The following is an 18,006-nucleotide window of genomic DNA, read 5'->3' on the forward strand; positions in this document are numbered from 1 at the left end:
TCAGGTGGGTCTGCCGACGCCCACCCCTCCATCAGCCAATCACAGAGGCTGAGAGTAGTTTACCTTCACAGCTCCTCTGTAAATTACGGGGTTTAGGGGTGTAACGGTACACAAACATCACCGTTCGGTGTGTACCTCGGTTTTGAAGTCACAGTTCGGTTAATTTTTGGTACAGTAAGCCTGTAGGTACTGCTAACCTAAAATTCACCAACAATAATTTTGATGTGCAATGGGAATAGTCTTTTGAAAATGTGTCACATGTTTTTTGATGTTAATGGACTAAACTGACATAAGGCCAACTACTTAATATGTATGTGTGGGAACTAGTATTTGAAACATGGTATGCAAGCAAAAAAGCCTACTGGTGATTCCTGTTGAAGACTGCATTTGGTACATTCGGTACACATCTGTATTGAACCTAATGTCCTGTACCTAAACGGTTCGATCTGCCGGCGATTTGTTTTTCGCCCTGCAGCTAAAAAGATTGAGTTTGGTCTGGTGAAAGCCAGACTAGTTCGGTACGAATATGTGGACCTTTACATCCCTAATGGGGTTTGTGTTTGAGATTTATGAAAGCACAGAGACTCATACCCCATAGGATACCTCCATCTAAAGTTCAGTTGACTGTAAATAGTCCATCTACAGTACAAATGTATATAGTCCCATCTATACAATCATTGATTTGACCATTCATTTCTCCAGTGGCATTTTCATTTACTAGACCCTGTAAACCTACGGCTTAAACTGGGCAGCTTATTCTGAGACATCTCTTTGAATAAATGACAATGAGATGCAGCAGCTTGAATTCAAGAGATGGCCTGGTGTGAAGCAGGCGCCAGAGCAAACTCTTTGCTGTGTCTTATTCAGGTATAAGCAGCGTCGGCGCCAGAGAGCAACGGGTGGGGGGGCTATGAGCACTGACGGGGGGCACCTCACTTTTATTCGTTATTTTTCCAAAATTGCCATATAATAAAGAGCATCCTTTGAGCCTTTTGGATAACAAACAATATGATCATGGGGGAAAATAGTACAAGAACATAGCGGTCATAGCCTATAGCGTTGAATAGAGCACACAACGTTTAGAATAATAGAATTTTAATAGAATAGCGTTGCATAGGCTACAATACAAGTAAATAGGCTATAACAGACTCACCACTAGCAAGCTACACTAGGCTTCACTGTGTCTTTCCATTCATTTCGAAATGTTCTTGTAAGATCCTGTTCAAAAGCAAATTGCACATAGAGCCTACTGATAATATCGCAACATTGCACGTAGGCAATGTGATCGCTCAAAATGTTCTTTAAAGTACAGAACAAATTCTAACACATTTACGAAGTGGCTAGGTAAATGCACCAACTGTGATGCAAAGTTTAAGAGCGGACAGGACACTCGGCATGGCTTTTAATTTTGTCCTGCTCTGACAGTCCACTTTTATTGACTGTTCGCAATTTCCCAGCCAGGTCCATAATGGGCTTTTTGTCACTGCATCCAATAATGTCTCCCTCTGGATAAGGCAGGTTAAGACGCGTGCTGTGTTGCGCTCACTAAAGGCCGATTCCATCTCCCCTTAAAGTAGCCTACATGATCCAAAGCCCTATACGTCTCCATTGCTCTAGTTTATCATTAGCTCATGCATTCAGCTTGGGTCATCCTGCGGTCAGAAATGCGAAGAAACTTGTATTTTCCATTATCTTCCCAGATCTTGAGACCTTTTACTGTGTGTCTAAAAACCCTACTGGTCGAGATTTAAGCCCATTTGGCGTTGCAGGAGTCATGGTAAATGTATCGGTGCCACTCACTGCAACGGTGTCCGAGTGTGCAGAATCCCTCTTCATCGCGCAGTTTGCGAATCGACACTAACATAGTTGACACACGTGTCATGTTTCATTTTGAGGAGGCTAAGTGTTCAACATCAGTGTTCAATATGGATTTAATTTCAATCATAGGCATAATAATATTTTGATTTTTTTCATGTGAGGGAGAGAACTCAGTTGGGGGGAGGGTCACACTGGCCTGTTTGGGCGGGCCTGGCCCCCTAAGGCCCGCCCTTGACGCCGACGCTGGGTATAAGGAGGATTGAGCATGGTGTATGTGTGTATACTGTAGTAATAACTTGTGTCTTCTGCAGGTATAAGAAACATTAGGATGGTTTCATGTGTATAATAAGTTGTTTTCTTGTTCAGGTATAAGAAAGATGAGGATGGTTTCATGCGTCTGAACATGGTGCGTTACGAGACGGTAGAGGTGACGCAGGAGATCATGAAGAACATGGCCAAGAAGCGCACGCCACGCAAGTCCCCTGTGGCCGGCCCTCTGCCCAAACGCCCCGCCCTCGAGTCATCCACAGATGACTCCTCTGACCCTGATCCCTCCGCGCCGTCCTCCCCTGACCCGCCTGAGCTGTTAGAAGGCCACGCCTCCTCGCCCCGTCCACACGAGGAGGCGGGGCCTGTGTACTGTGTCCTGAAGACCCTGTCGCACGTAGGGGCGGAGCAGGAGGAAGACGAGCAGGCGGAGTCAAGCGGCAGCCAATCAGGAGCAGAGAGGGCGCTGGCGGCCGTGGCAAGGGGGCTGGGCATGGATGTGGTGTGAAATGTCAGGGGTCAGGCTGAGGAGGAGGATGAAAAGGACTTCCTTCACGTATTCTTTATAGCTCATCTGTGTGTGTGTGTGTGTGTGTGTGTGTGTGTGTGTGTGTGTGTGTGCTCCCTTCCCTTATTCTTTATAGCTTACCTGAGTGTGTGTGTGTGTGTGTGTGTGTGTGTGTGTGTGTGTGTGTGTGTGTGTGTGTGTGTGTGTGTGTGTGTGTGTGCTCCCTTCCCTTATTCTTTATAGCTCACCTGAGTGTGTGTGTGTGTGTGCGTGCGTGTGCGTGCGTGTGTGTGTGTGTGTACTAGGGATGATGTGGTTGTTAGCCAGTCTGAAGGAACCTGCCATAAGATCACCTGCACACAGGCTTAGATGTGGCCTAGCGTTTAAGATTAGTCTGGAAGATACTTCCTGAAATGTGAATGTTCTAATGAGCCAGATTTTAGAGATTTTATCTGTTTTATAATGTTTGCTGTTTTTGGTCGGGAATGGAATGGTGTGGAGACACTACCATGGTTGTGTAGGAACCAGTTATTGTGGGAGGGGTCTGATCACCTGGACCAATAAGATTGTGAGAATGGCCTGATGAGTGAATAAAGGCTGTTAGGAATCCGGTTTCCTGACCAGATCATGAGACTTCACTCGGACATCTGCTTCACATCAGATCTCTCATTCACAGACCTGCTCCAACACTTCTGTTCATTTGCACATGGCCTCAGTGTCCACATAGAGAGAGCACTGATATATTAACTTTTTTTATTTTATTTAATTTTTTAACAGGTTTTCTCCATTGTATTTTTATAGAGCGCTGTTGGTATGTTTTATATTTGGCAGATGGCTGGTGTGGCTAGCTGAGACTCAGGAGCAGAGTGCTGCTTTGCTACAGGACGTTTGCTGGCTCATAGGACAGCTGGGGGGGGTGGGGGGTTAATCCAGAGAAAGTGGTAAACTTGTTAATAGTGGAGCCCTATAGCTTTATTCACCTAGCAAAGCAAAGCCATAATGCTCCTCTTTTAGGAGGTTAACGGCTTACTGTGAGTTGACTCACCCAGGCCACCATGCTCTGCTCTGTCCTGGCTGGAGGGAACTTTGAACACTGACCTGGTGTAAATAAAATGATGTTCAAAACAAAACCCTTGTTTGAGTTATTTTATATAAAGTATAATACAATAGTTGACCAGAGGCTAAACCTTGTTTCTGTTATTTTAACATATAACATTCCACTGAGTTCCTTGAAGGCCAGATCTGGCTGAGTTCCTGCCCTTACTCCTCACAGACTGCAGTCCTCCCTGCATCCCCAAAGCTTCGGGGATGCTTGTGTCAACTCTCGACATCACATTTTCAAAACAAGTAACACACAGGTCTAAACAGAAGCACTCTGGCCAAAATGACACATTATGCTTGCAAGACTAACATTTAAAACGTGCAGAAAACAAAAGTCAATTTTGCATGTTGTCAAATCACTGTGTGCTTTCAATCAATCATTACACAACGGACAACAAAATGCAAAACACATTTTTTTTTTATTTTTTGCTGTCTGTCATTGCATTCTCATTTTTCTGAAATCAGAAAAACTGAAAAAAGACAAAATGAATAAAAAATGAATTGTATTCATTCCTCCCAAGATGCAGCTGTCATTGACTTGACACCTACAGTAAGCACCTAGACAAATTTCATGGAACTACAACTTGTCATTTTTCATTAAAATAGTAAATAATACATTTCATTGACAAAAACCTGGACTAAATAGGTGAAACAGTACTTTCTCTAAATGTGCCTTTGATCCATGTTTTCAAATGACAGAGGCTGTATATCTCTTATGGATAGTGAATGATTGCTGATTGAAGAATTCTGCAAAGGAGATTCACACATTGACATTTCAAGCAATTTGCAAACAATATCTATTAGCTGTGAATATTTTTTTCAATTTGTTCAACACAGGTAATCCAATGGAGTTTGGAGTCTGTATGAGAACTGTTAAATGTTTTAAAAAAGATATACAAACTGTGTTAAACCAATGAACACATTTGGAAGAGATGACTTCTGCTGTGCTAGGAGGGTGAAGCTCAAGATCATGTGGATCCCAGTTTCATTAAGCGCATCAAAGCCATCAAGAGAAACTGTACAGAATTTAATCTAACAATTATGGCGCAATATTGAGGCTCTTAACGAAAATAAAAATGTTTGGTATTTATGGCTCTCCCAGCTAAAAAGGTTCCCGACCTCTGCGTTAGGTGCATCTGAGCTGAACTTGTTAGGGGTCTCTTGGCTGAACTCATGAGAGGCATCGGGCTTGAGCTCATCAGGTGTCTCTGGACTGAGCTACGCATGTGTTGCTGAGCCTTAATGCCCAGCCCCTGGGGGGCGGTGGGAAAAGGTGATGGGGGATGCTGAAGTCGGCTCCAGGATTCTGTCGTTCGGCTCAAATCTGAGGTTGATATTCTCCTGTCTTGATGCACTGGACAGGGATGGAAGGAAATTCAGACTGGTTACGTTCCAGTAATCAAAACCTGCAGCTAGGGATGTAACGATTACCGGTATAATGGTAAACCGCGATAAATATTATAGACGATAATAGACGATAAATATTATAGACGATAAATATTATAGACGATAACAATTACAGTTTTCTTTTGAAATATCATGATTATCACGGTTGATTACCACTGTGTGGAAACCGTGTGTTTAATCCGTCCCAGCTTCATCCGAGCCTGCTTTTGACATACAGTAGGCCTGGTACAATGAAATAAAACTGGTACCCTACTGATTCTGTTGTCTAATTGATGGTTTTAACTGCGATTCGGATTAGGCTACACCTGATTTTAAAAGGCGGAACATTTTCACCACAAAACGTGCACTGTATCATGTAGCCACTCTGCGTCTTTTTATGTTCACGTCCACATTAAATCCATTCCACTCACGTTATCAGGAGAATACAGTAGCCTAAAGTTTTATTTCGAACACGTACTTTGGTCTCACTCATTGGATCCAAATAACAGAAATAGCAAACTCCAAGTCATGGTAGAGTAAGTTAAACTAAGCACATCGCCAATTAAACATGAAAAAGTGAACGGGACATTTTTTGAAACTATTTCAGCTTGTGTAAGCCTATCAGTGCTTTCTGAACATATTGAACACACTTTTAAAAATACTGTGATAATACCGAAAACCGTGATAATTTTGGTCACTATAACCGTGAGGTTAAATTTTCATACCGTTACATCCCTACCTGCAGCTAATAGTACATAAACATCCAACATCTATAGCATCACACCGCAGGAAGATGCTTCTGTGCTGAAGCAGGATGACTGGTCACCTGGTGCAGAGTCACTCTCCCAGACTGCTGATTGGTTGAGATTAAAAGCTACAGTGTGTAAGTTTAAAATGGTAGACCACGCATGCGGCATGGAGGTGCGTTGTTTGAGGGTGTACTAGTGGGTGGCCCTGCTCCTTACCTATCTGAGGAGGGAGGAAGGAGCCCAGGGGAGGACCAGCAGGAGGTCCAGACACAGGGACTGAGAGGTGTGTGGAACCTGGTGGAGACCAAACAAGTTCTTGAGGGGCTTATAGGACATGAGTAGCCTTCTACTCTTAAAAGAAAGCAAGTAGAAGGAAGCTACCTGCTGATGTGTTACCTGTGCTGGTGTGTTACCTGTGATAGTGTGTTACCTGTTCTGGCGAGGAGCAAGGAGGGGTGGGGCAGGTCATGAGGCTGCAGGGGTCCCTTAAGAGCAAAAGGTCTGAGGGGGTGTGGCTTCTGGCCCTGCTGTAGCCCACAGTCCAGTTCATGTGACTCAGGCGACATCTGCTGCTGTGGAAAACGAAGCCCACAGGTTTTAATAAGTTTCAGTGAGCACAGGCTTTTACATATATCATTAAACACAAGCTGGGTAAACACTCACACACAGGAATAACAGCAATGTATCCTCAAGAAATACCACCCTTTGCTATAAAGTATTTCTGCAGCTATTAACTGAAGTAGTGTTAGTATATTAGTTTTTGTAAAACATTTAGAATTGTACACATTAAAGAACCTTGCAACAATTTTGTGTTGAAGCCTCCTCCAAATCAGTGAGGTATAAAATTACAAATATAGCTGCAAACAGCGATGGCGGGCCCGAGCATCTACGGCTCTGTGACCTGTGGCATTCTGGGGGGCTTGAACTTCACCTGTGACTTCATAAAACATTTCCTGTTTGTTGCGAAATCTTTAAATTCATTGTATTACCATTTTGACTATTAGACCGACTTATAACAATGCTGTGCGTCACTCCTAGCCTGGATACCTCTGACTTCGCAGAGTCTGGCCTATATCCATTGGCAAACGTTTATTTCCTGGTTGGTGGACGCTTGTCTGAAGTTTGAATGTTCAATTGGAGTTCAATCACTAACGTTTGGTAATGACTTATGTTAACCACGTGGGACACAACGATAACCATAGGCTTGCAACTTAAACGTAATCGCTTTCAGGAACGCCCTCTGTTCGCTGGTTGGTTCGGAGACAAGTGGCCGAAATAAACAAAGTAAACGAGAGCTATTCCAGACGGAGTACTGTAGGGAAATGTAAATGAGTGGAAGTACGTAGTAGACAGGCGGAGTCAGGCTACGTCACTCCCTCCAGCAAATGGGAAAAGGCTTTTAAAAGTGTAAGTGTAAGATAAAGCCCATGGTGTCGAACTGTATTCAAATACAATTTGAATACAAAAAATACGATTTAAATGGGTGGTATTCAGAATACAATTACAATTGTTCTAAGCGATGTTGGGTAATGTCACTTCTGTTGACGTTCAAACAAAACAGAGAGCTAGCTCGCTACTTCCTCCCCCTCCCTCCCGTGCAATTGAAACTCTCCATCTCCACACATCTTGTCAGTGATTGGTGGAACAGTTATGTTTTTATGGTCCAGGCTGGACCAAGTTACATTACATTACATTACATTTGGCTGACGCTTTTTTAGCCAAAGCGACTAACAATATGTTGTTTTTGTTGCCGTTTTTGGATCCTGGGGTGACCATAGAGACCGCGTTTTTTTTTGCAGTGTATTCAGGGCACAGGCAGCTAGCGGATGGTGAGGTGATGTTTGCAGTACTGTATGTGATAAAAATTGTTTTAGCTTAGAAACCACATAACATTGCTTAGAGCACATTTAATATAGTTTTGAGTGATTTTGCAGTTTATCTTTATTAACATGTATTATATTTTATTAGCAGTGGATGAAACAGTTATGTGAGATGATTTAAAGTTGTAAGACCCAGGATACCGCCAACTCTAATAATAATAATAATAATAATAATAATAATAATAATAATTCTTACAGAAACAATAGGGCTTTCGCACCATTCGGTGCTCGGGATAAAGTGACTCCTTTAAAGACCAGTAGGCCTTACGTGTTTGGGGTGTTACCTATGTGACCAATAAGTGGTGCTAATTTAATGAAATGCAGATGCCTATTGCAGACCTTTACTTTCTGCTGGTGGCTGTAGACCTTCCAGGCGATGGTCACATGCATGGAACCCCATTTCTCTGGTTTCTACACAGACAAGAACAGAAAACATATTCTTTCAGTAGGAAGCATCTTCAGCTCCACTGTGATCAGGGTTGGGTAGTAACGGATTACATGTAACTGGATTACGTAATCAGATTACAAAAATCAAGTAACTATAATCAGCCCAGATTACAATAAAAAAAATTGTGTAATAAGATTACAGTTACATTGTTGGGGATTACCTGATTACATTTTATCATGCAAACAATGCAACTTTTTTTATGATAGCCTAGCTATCTTTTAATTTGACAATTTGACTTTTTAGACTTTCTTAAGATATAGTTAAGAACAAAATTATTCATACCCCTGGCAAATATTGATTTTCTCTTGACCAATATGTTTGTTCTTACTTAAAATTACACTTGCACATGCCAAAAGGTTGTAAGACAATGTGGTAAAAACATGGAATAAAAAAAAGTGTTTTTATCTTTTTTAAAATTTTTATGAAAATGTGTGTGTTCAAAATTATTCATAGAGAAGAAATAATAAAGTTAGGTTAGGGCTTCAGCCTTAGGGCTTGCCGGTTCGACTTCACTAATTTACAGATTGGGATAAATGCAGAGACCAAATGTCCCTCACGGGATCAAAAGATATACTTACTTACGAACTTACATACTATTGGGGCAGGTATCTCGGCACACTGCCTGATCTTTTCCTCCTAATCTTGATGTAGCATGTAGCCTCTTGTTTTAGTGTTACTGTTTACTTTGAGAAAGTCACCAGGTCCTCCTGGTTGAAAAACATCCCAAAATAATAATTTTCTCACCCCCACAATTGAAATGGAGATGGTGTCATTTGGGTTTAATGCTTCCCTTTTTTATGCCAATCTCAGGCCATGTCCCTGGGTCAAAAAAAATCCAGCGAAAGCTAAATTCTTAGTCCAATCTGTTTTTTATCAGGACTGGGAGTGGTCTGCTCACAATGTCTAGCTGGCTGGCAGCCTTAGATAGAGAGAGATAAACAAACAGACAAACTACAGGTGGATAGACAGGTAGAGAGACGCAGGACATGACAGGATGTGACAGCTTATTATGACCATGTCCTAAAGAGCATTAGTTTTATATTGTGTGTGTGTGTGTGTGTGCACTCTCTGGTGTTGTGTATTAGTAGTGTATGTGTATGTGTGTGTGTGTGTGTGTGTGTGTGTGTGTGTGTGTGTTTGTGAGTGTGGTTCTCATGACAGGCTGACTCACCATAGGCAGGGTGGTGGGGGGCAGCATTGCTGGGGTGAAAGAACCGAAGGTGTGTCGGTGTTTGTGTTGGTGCTGATGCTGGTGTTGGTTTGTGTGACGGTGTGTGTGTCGGAAGATTTCAGTGTGTTGGTAGGTGGGTGGAGCAATAGAGTGTGTATCCAGGAAGGACGTGGCAAGGGCGTGGCAAGGGCGTGGCAAGGACGTGGCAAGGGCGTGGCCTTCTCGCTTTGCCCTCTGCGATGCCAGGAAGTGAGAGTTGAGTTTCTGTTGCAGTAGGCCTTGCTCTACATGCATGCACGAATACACAGACACACACACGCACACCACATAAACATTTAGTTCACGCCACCACACACACACACACACACGCACACACAAACACACACACTCGCGGACACATTCCTATAGACTGATCAACATTGCACAGATATCTTAATTTACTGCTGTATGTGCAATGAAAAGTGCATTTCCCACGCCAGGTGCAAACTTCAGATGAACCCATTTGAACCCTCTTCAAATATACTCCTATATTGGTACCACAATGTATTTGCTTTGGACAAAAGCATCTGCTTAGAAACATAATCATAACCATAAATGTCATAAACAATATAGACGTCATCCAGCATGGCTTACCCTATATATAGGGGTGGCAATGATGAGGTGAGGTACGCACCTAAGTAGCCCCCTCCAACAGGGCTGGTCAGGGGCAGAGGGGCCATGGTGAGGGGTAGGGCCGCCGGAGGGGCAAACATTCTTCACACCTTCAGACAGCTGGTGAACACACACCGAGCAATGTAGTGAAAGGGGTAGTTGAGTGGAGTGATGGTGATGGTGAGGATTCCAAAGAGTGATGGTTGCCAGGGGCGATGGTTGCTGGAGGTGCTTGGTGGGTCAACCCTGCCACACCAAAGAGAAAAACAGAACCACTTTAGAGAGACAGTCCATCAGAGTCACTCACCTCAACTGTGATGCTAAAAAACAAATCTGTTATAGTATAACACGGGCTTGCCAGTTATTCTGCATAACACCATGGGAGTTGGCCTTCCATATTCCATAGTGCTAAAACCCCTGCCTGTCTGGTCCAGTGAACAGCAATAGCACCAGTCCTTGTGTTTAATTAGGGCGGCTAAGGATGGCTACGGCCCCGAGCCCAGCTGCGTAGCAGAATAAGCCAATTTAGCAACAGGCCTCCAATAAGCCAATCATTCAATTTAGAATCAACTTGTGTTAGAGTGATTAGCATAATGCTGTTAGCGAGAAGTTTAGCACAGGAACTACAGCACATGGGGACCTTGGAGGACTGAACACGCTAAGAAATGGAACCAGGAAAAACTGATTTGGATTTTAAAAGCATGAATGATATCTCACATTGACATTAAAAGCAGAGAGGGTTGAAGCGGAGGATCTTTGCCAAAAGTGTTTCTGTTTGCTACAGGTTAATAAATCAGATTTAAAAAAAAATAATAATATGTATGTGTCAGAGTTAATGACAAATTACTTGGACACCCTGTAAAGCCCCACACAGCCCTGCACCCTGAAATATGTGTGAGCCTTCAGGATGGAGAACAAGTCTGACAGTAAGATTGGTATGAGCATCAAGCAGCATGGAGCTAATGAAGTGTCTGTGGTCCAAGTCACACATGTAAATGTCAATGTTTCTCGGCCAAGTACACTTGCGTATACAAGGAATTTGGCCTCTGCATTTATCCCATCGGTGAACACACAGAGCACACAGTGAGTTGAAGCACACACTAACCCGGAGCAGTGAGCTGCCTTGCTAACGCGGCGCTCGGGGTTAGGTGCCTTGCTCAAGGGCACTTCAGCTGTTCCTACTGGTCAGGGATCAAACTGGCAACCCTCAGGTTACAAGCCCTAAGCCCTAACCAGTAGGCCACGACTGCCCCTCAGATGTGATCTGCAGTCTGACACTGTAGTTTAATGGCTGTCTCAGCGTTCAAGACCTAGAGAGACATTCAGCGTACAGAGCATATGTGTGAACCCCCTTCATAGGACCACTGAAGCTAACAGAATCAAAGAGAAGCTGTATGACAGGAAGGAGAACAGGAGGATGAGAAGGAAGAAGTGGAGGAGAAGGAGGAAGAGGAGAAGGAAGAAGTGGAGGAGAAGGAGGAAGAGGAGAAGGGATGAGAAGGAGGAAGAGGAGAAGAAAGAAGTGGAGGAGAAGGAGGAAGAGGAGAAGGAAGAAGTGGAGGAGAAGAAGGAAGAGGAGAAGGAAGAAGTGGAGGAGAAGAAGGAAGAGGAGAAGGAAGAAGTGTAAGAGAAGGAGGAAGAGGAGAAGGAGGAAGAGGAGAAGGGATGAGAAGGAAGAAGTGGAGGAGAAGGAGGAAGAGGACGGAGGGGAAGGAGGAAGAGGAGAAGTGATGTCTGAGGAAGAGGAGGAGGACAGGAGGAAGAGAAGGAGGGGTTCTCCAGTCACTTCAAACAGGAGCTTTGGTAGTGTGGGATCATTTGTAAATGTTTCTCATTGAATGAAATGTTAGTGTAATCTGGTTACCATCCTTTGACTTAGGAATGTTAATATAACCCCTATGTCATCTGAGATGTAGGAATGTAAAGTATCTGATGATGACATCATAAGGGATACTAACACAAACATAGCTTAGGTTGACTTAGATTCTTATCTCTGTTAAATACCAGCTGGTTAGATGATCACTGGTAGGTGCATCTTGTGAGTTTCCATGGGCGTGTGTTAAGGGTATAAGAACTGGCTTCACCCACAGATGTGTGGGCTTGTTACTTCGTACTATCGTGAATAAAGCTGCAGTCTCACACGAGTTGTAGTTGTTTTGACCACAGTAGCACAGAGGGGAGGTGTAATTTGATTGGCTGGTTAGCTCAAATGTTAACCTTTCAGCAGAGTCATGGACTACTCCATTAATTCCCTGGCTGTTGTGAGAGGACTTTGTGGCCAATCTATTTCCCCTTTGCTCTGTGTCAGGAGGAGGTATAGATTAACACACCACAGGCATCCACACACACACACACACACACAGATGAGCACATTCGTGGGTTGAGGCGACACCTCATTTTTGTAAGGTTCTCCTAGGCAGACATGGGCAGTATTTTAATTAGATGCATTTAAAATATGTATTTTATTTCTTTAGCGTATTTTGTCATTTGTATTTTGCAGGATTGTAAAAACAAATGTAGGTTGTAACGAAATACTTTGAAGGTTTGCATTTAGAGTATTTCAAATGCTTAAATACTAATGAAAAATCTGTCATTTCAAATAAGCCAAATTTCATCCCTCAGTTCAATATACTACTTATGACCATGACAATAGGCTATGCTTATCATAATCGCTTTTTGGTCTTTTGAGCCCCACCATCGACTTCAAGGCACCCAATCCTAACCCTTACCTTGACTAACCCTACCTCCTTCCAGGCAGAGCTGCCTTCAAGTCAATGGTGGGGGCCCAAAAAACCATAGATCATCATAGTAGGGATCATAGGGGGATCATTAGGACACGGACCCCATGACCTTGAGTGCCTAATAGCTGATGTTCATTTTCACTACAGTATTAAATCCACAGCAGTTTAAAGAAGCACTATGCAACAATTTTAGCAAAAATGACCTTAATTATGTAGGTTGAGACACGTTCTGATGGCTCTACAACACTTTCTGGGTCGTTTGGTGGGTGCTTCGTCTCCCCCTATTGCTTCTCCGCGGAAAAAACGAATATGCAACTTTCTGTTCCCGGTCCGAAGAAAACCAGATGCGACTTAGCGAAAGTATTCAATCGCGCCTCGAAAATGTAGTCAGATTACAAGTAGTTTTGAAGAAGACTGCAAAACGGACACCGACTTGGCTTTGTTGCTGTTGAAATTGTAAGTAGCCTACCCTTGGGTGAACTTCGTTTTTGTAATGTGGTTTGATAGTCTCTTGAACAATGTGTTTGCTCGACCGTTTTATTGTGAGCCCTGTATGTGTTTAGCTTGGTTTCCTGATGGCTAGCTCGCTAGCTAGTGGGGGTTTAGCATAGCAGTCACTTGCTACTGAAGCTGCAGAAGGGAGCTGTGTCGTGAAAAATGCGAGCCCAAATCAGGCGAAAACCCAGAAACAGCGAAGGAATAACCAGACCTGCATAGTTCTTCTTTAAATCCACTTAATGGATTTGACATGAGGATTCATGGAGTGCAGTTTTTTCCACCAAGTTAATTAATTCCGTATATGGGGACACCTTACATGATGTTAGTGGGCTTGATCAAGCAAGCCCACAGCATGGCGAAGTGTAAGCCCACTATTGTTCTTCTTTAAGGGGAAATCCGGTGTAAAATGGATCTCTGAATGGTGTCTGGCTACTTTGAGCCTCGTTAATGGTTTACAATTAGCGACCTTTTTACCATGAGAAATGCCCTATCGCTAGTGTTAGCATTTTGGAAGCATCGGCTAAAAACAGGTTCTCAAACTCGTTATCATGCTAAGCATATCCAAAATTCATTTTACACTGGATTTCCCCTTTAAGTTTACTTTCTTATTAGTGGGGTTGTTCTTCGTACAGGACCAGTATTTAGGAAATATGTGGAAAAAAAATTGTAACCATTCCAAAAATGATCAACATATGTCGTCAGAGTAAGGAAACACGATGAATTGAAGTAATGGCTTATTTGACAACATTACTATTCACCTTATTCCGCGCGCAAACATGGGGGGCGCTAGCTTTGCCCACATTCCCGAACTTTCGATTGAGCAGTACATCTGGCAACCCAGAAGAGCATCGCATCTCTTGAGAACGTTCACCAGTGTTTTGATTTTGGCCTACAAAACGTTCGGTAACAATCCTACAAACCGCTCCTTTAAGTGTATTTTTTTTATTATTCCCGTTCACCCACTTTTTGACTACACCTCCTAGAGTGTTTGAGCTATTGACATGGCTCCAACTCTTAAAATTCAGGCCCGAACTGGTGTATGTGACTGATTGGTGACTGGCCATTGTAGTTTTTGTGTTACTCCTGTTTTTGGTCTGGGTTTTTTTTTTTGCGATTGAAATGAATGGCGGAATCTTGGGCCATTATGACATCACAGCTCTAACTCCCAGACTAAACACCTAGCAGAGTTCTAAGCCGCTGGACTGAGCTGGGCTGTCTGTGTCTGTGAAGGTGTATGTGTGCATGTAACTTTTGACCTGTATGATGAAGCCGGGTTCCATTCACACTTAATGTTGTGAAAACTATTTTAAACCAGATTTTCAGCACCAGGTATGTAAAAAAATATTTGTAGATCCACAGTAGACCATGTACACATGTGTATACACATTGATTGGCTTGGATTGGCTTGATGTGATGTGATAGATTTTAGATTTTTGTCAGTCCCATGACTCTCTGAGTGCTCCTTCCCTCACCCGACACAGGCTGGATCTAATGGCATTATCTTTTCTTTCTCTCCAAAACAAGATTAGCTGGAGGTTAAATACTCGTTGTCTAAATTTCGTCCTTGCCAGTTTGCAGGGGAAAGCCTTTAATTGGGTTGAGCGGCTTTGAGAAGAACCTCTGTAAAAACACAGCTGAAGACTGAGAGCCAGGCTTCACTCCTGTGAGCACCCTGTTCCTCTCCCTGCCAGTGGGGTAACGGATTCGTCTCCTCTCCCCTTCTCCTCCTCTACTCCCCCTACAGCTCCCCATCAGTGTTGGTAGACCCCCCCACCCCCCACACTAAAGGCAGTGGACAAGGACCTCACACCATCCCCAGACATGGACCTCCTGCCATCCCCAGACACAAGTAGCAACAAACTACAGACACAGGTAGCAGCAGGTTGGAGGACACCCAGGTAGCTGCGAGTGCGGGATCCTCACATGATCCCGGGCTCAGCGGACAGGTTGGAGGACACCCAGATCCCGGGCTCAGCGGACAGGTTGGAGGACACCCAGGTAGCTGCGAGTGCGGGATCCTCACATGATCCCAGGCTCCTCACATGATCCCAGGCTCAGCGGACTTTTTGGCCCTGGTCCACTCCTTTGACCTCGAACTGGTTCAAAGCCCACCGACTCACAAAGCTGGCAAAGAGCTTGACTTGATCTTCACTCGGAACTGCAGCACAGACACCCTCATGGTGACGCCTCTCCATCTTTCTGACCACTTCTTCATCCAGTTCAACGTCAGCCTGTCAGAACAGCCTCCGGCTCCTCAGCCGATGGTCACGTTCCGCCGCAACATCCGGAACCTGTCTCCAACGCACTTCTCCTCTGTGGTTGCCTCCGGTCTACCTCCACTCAACACCTTCTCCTCTCTGGAGGTTAATGAAGCCACTGACTCGCTCTGCTCCACACTGACCTCGTGTCTAGACGAGCTGTGCCCTCTTACCACAAGGCCAGCTCGATCCAAACATTCTCATCCATGGCTAAATGATACCCTCCGATCGCAGCGCACCAAACTCAGAGCCGCGGAGAGGAAATGGCACAAATCCAAACTAGCTGACGACCTCAAAAACTACCAGACACTCCTGACCTCCTTCTCAGCCAGCATCACTGCTGCTAAGACTGCTTTCTACAATGACAAAATCAACAGCGCTACAGACACTCGAAAACTTTTCTCAACCTTCAAATCGCTACTCAACCCTCAGCTGCCTCCTCCTCCATCCAGCCTTACTGCAGATACCCTCGCCTCATTTTTTACAAACAAAGTGGCGGCAATCAGCAGTCAATTCTCTACATGCCCACTCAACGCATCTGACTCAGATACCGCACTCCTACAACCTCTAGGGACTGCTGGAACATCTTTTTCAGCATTCACGCCTCTCTCCGAGAGTGAAGTGTCCAGACTCCTAACATGCAGCCGTCCTACCACATGCTCGCTGGACCCTATACCTACGAGCCTACTTCAGTCCATCAGCCCGACCATCGCTCCAGCTATCACACATGTGATCAATGCCTCGCTAACCTCCGGCACATTTCCAACAGCGTTCAAAATGGCCGTTACTTAAGAAAGCTTCTCTCAACCCTGCTCAAGTCGAGAACTACCGCCCTGTCTCACTACTGCCTTTCCTATCCAAAGGCATTGAACGAGCAGTCTCCAAACAGGTCTCTGACTTCCTTTCACAGAACAACCTTCTGGATCCAAATCAGTCTGGGTTCAAAAGCGGCCACTCTACCGAAACGGCTCTGCTGTCTGTAACAGAAGCCTTAAAAGAAGCCAGGGCGACCGCTCGGTCATCAGTACTCATTCTGCTTGACTTATCGGCTGCCTTTGACACGGTTAATCACCGTATCCTTCTCTCTATACTCGCTGACGAATCTCCGGTTCTGCTCTCTCCTGGTTTGAATCCTACCTCACAGGACGCTCATTTAACGTATCATGGCTTGGTCAGCTATCTGCACCTCACCATCTCACCACAGGGGTCCCCCAGGGCTCAGTGCTGGGCCCCCTCCTCTTTGCTATCTACACCACCTCCTTGGGACAGATTATCCGTTCGCACGGCTTCTCATACCACTGCTATGCAGACGACACACAGCTCTATCTGTCCTTTCCACCTGACGACCCCCTGGTTTCAGCACGGATCTCGGATTGCCTCTCAGACATAGCTACATGGATGAAGGCACACCACCTCCAGCTGAACCTCTCAAAGACTGAACTGCTGGTCATCCCAGCTAAACCTACCATACACCACGACATCAACATCAAATTTGACTCCCTGTCTGTTTCACCGACCAGGACTGCAAGAAATCTAGGAGTTGTTCTCGACAACCAACTAAACTTCTCAGATCATGTTGCCTCAGTCGCCCGGTCATGCCGTTTCGCACTCTACAACATACGGAAAATCAGGACTTACTTGACTCAAGATGCTACCCAACTTCTGGTTCAGGCAATAGTCATCTCACGACTCGACTACTGCAATGCCCTCCTGACAGGTCTCCCAGCCTGCGCAGTGAAACCACTTCAGATGATCCAGAACGCGGCGGCGCGCCTGGTCTACAACCAACCCAAAAGAGCACATGTTACCCCGCTGCTCATCCAGCTACACTGGCTACCTATGGCGGCCCGCATCAAATTCAAGTCTCTAACGCTTGCCTACAAAGTAGTCTCCGGTTCTGCTCCCACCTACTTGAATGCCCTCATACAGACTTACACTACCTCCAGACCGCTGCGCTCCTCTGACGAACGACGTCTAGCTCTACCACCGGTACGCTCAAGCCAATCCAAACTTTTCTCATCTGTTGTTCCTCGTTGGTGGAACACACTGCCAGTTCCTACAAGGGCAGGGACATCCTTTTCCACTTTCAAAAAACTCCTGAAGACCCAGCTCTTTAGAGAACATCTACTCTCATAGCAACACTTACAACAAGTCTTACTGATCCTAGCACTCACCAGCCGTTTTAAGATGAAGGTTACTGGTACAGACCACGTTATTATAGTCAAGTGATCGGCCCTGAGGCTTGACACAAGACTCATACAACGCTCACACAACGCTCACACCTCACCATCACTACTATTATACCAATTACAGGCAAACACTATTATACTGGCCCCACCCTAATATCTCTGTTTATTTCCATTTCACTGAGATACTGGTCTGACTCCTGTCAATGCGTTTACATTTTCCTCAGCCACCAGGATGGTGGGCCGATCAGCGACGAGGGGGAATGATGCTAGTCTCGAAATTCGATAGTGGCTGTGGTGAACGGTAGCAATGCCTGTCGACATAAAAAAAAGTTGGGGGAAAA

General features: G+C 44.6%; 2 protein-coding genes across 6 annotated transcripts in view; one reads left to right on the forward strand and one right to left on the reverse strand.

The window, feature by feature from the left end:
* Window positions 1–18,006, forward strand: part of zgc:112083 — a 29,166-nt gene that overhangs the window by 4,618 nt on the left and 6,542 nt on the right. For 3 of the 4 annotated variants that reach the window (XM_042066999.1, XM_042067000.1, XM_042067001.1), the window contains 2 exons: window positions 1–4; window positions 2,185–3,723. The exon at window positions 1–4 is cut by the window's left edge and continues 121 nt beyond it. In XM_042066999.1, coding sequence (XP_041922933.1) covers window positions 1–4; window positions 2,185–2,593 — 413 coding nt within the window. In that variant the 3' untranslated portion in view covers window positions 2,594–3,723. Of the gene's footprint in view, window positions 5–2,184; window positions 3,724–18,006 lie in introns of those variants that run through there. The other variant, XR_006024436.1, reaches the window with a different exon arrangement.
* On the reverse strand, window positions 4,139–10,191 carry LOC121687868 (autism susceptibility gene 2 protein homolog). 2 transcript variants are annotated; one of them, XM_042067004.1, is made up of 6 exons: window positions 10,002–10,191; window positions 9,329–9,612; window positions 8,049–8,120; window positions 6,260–6,401; window positions 6,046–6,123; window positions 4,139–5,048 (listed from the first exon to the last, which is right to left on the reverse strand). In XM_042067004.1, exons 1-6 carry the CDS (start codon window positions 10,078–10,080, stop codon window positions 4,756–4,758), a joined length of 948 nt encoding a protein of 315 aa, XP_041922938.1. In that variant the 5' UTR covers window positions 10,081–10,191; the 3' UTR covers window positions 4,139–4,755. The 2 variants fall into 2 exon arrangements, with proteins under 2 accessions (XP_041922938.1, XP_041922939.1); XM_042067005.1 differs by having other exon boundaries at window positions 9,962–10,191.

Source organism: Alosa sapidissima, chromosome 17, assembly GCF_018492685.1.
Source record: "Alosa sapidissima isolate fAloSap1 chromosome 17, fAloSap1.pri, whole genome shotgun sequence".
Classification (NCBI taxonomy): domain Eukaryota; kingdom Metazoa; phylum Chordata; class Actinopteri; order Clupeiformes; family Clupeidae; genus Alosa; species Alosa sapidissima.

Coding starts and splice junctions, on each gene's coding strand:
- LOC121687868 (XM_042067004.1), bottom strand. CDS start 10,080: ATGTTTGCCCCTCCGGCGGCCCTACCCCTCACCATGGCCCCTCTGCCC. Junction 6,402..8,048: donor GCCACCAGCAGAAAGTAAAG/GTCTGCAATAGG, acceptor CGTTTTCCACAG/CAGCAGATGTCGCCTGAGTC. Junction 6,124..6,259: donor CTTGCTCCTCGCCAGAACAG/GTAACACACTAT, acceptor GGTCTCCACCAG/GTTCCACACACCTCTCAGTC.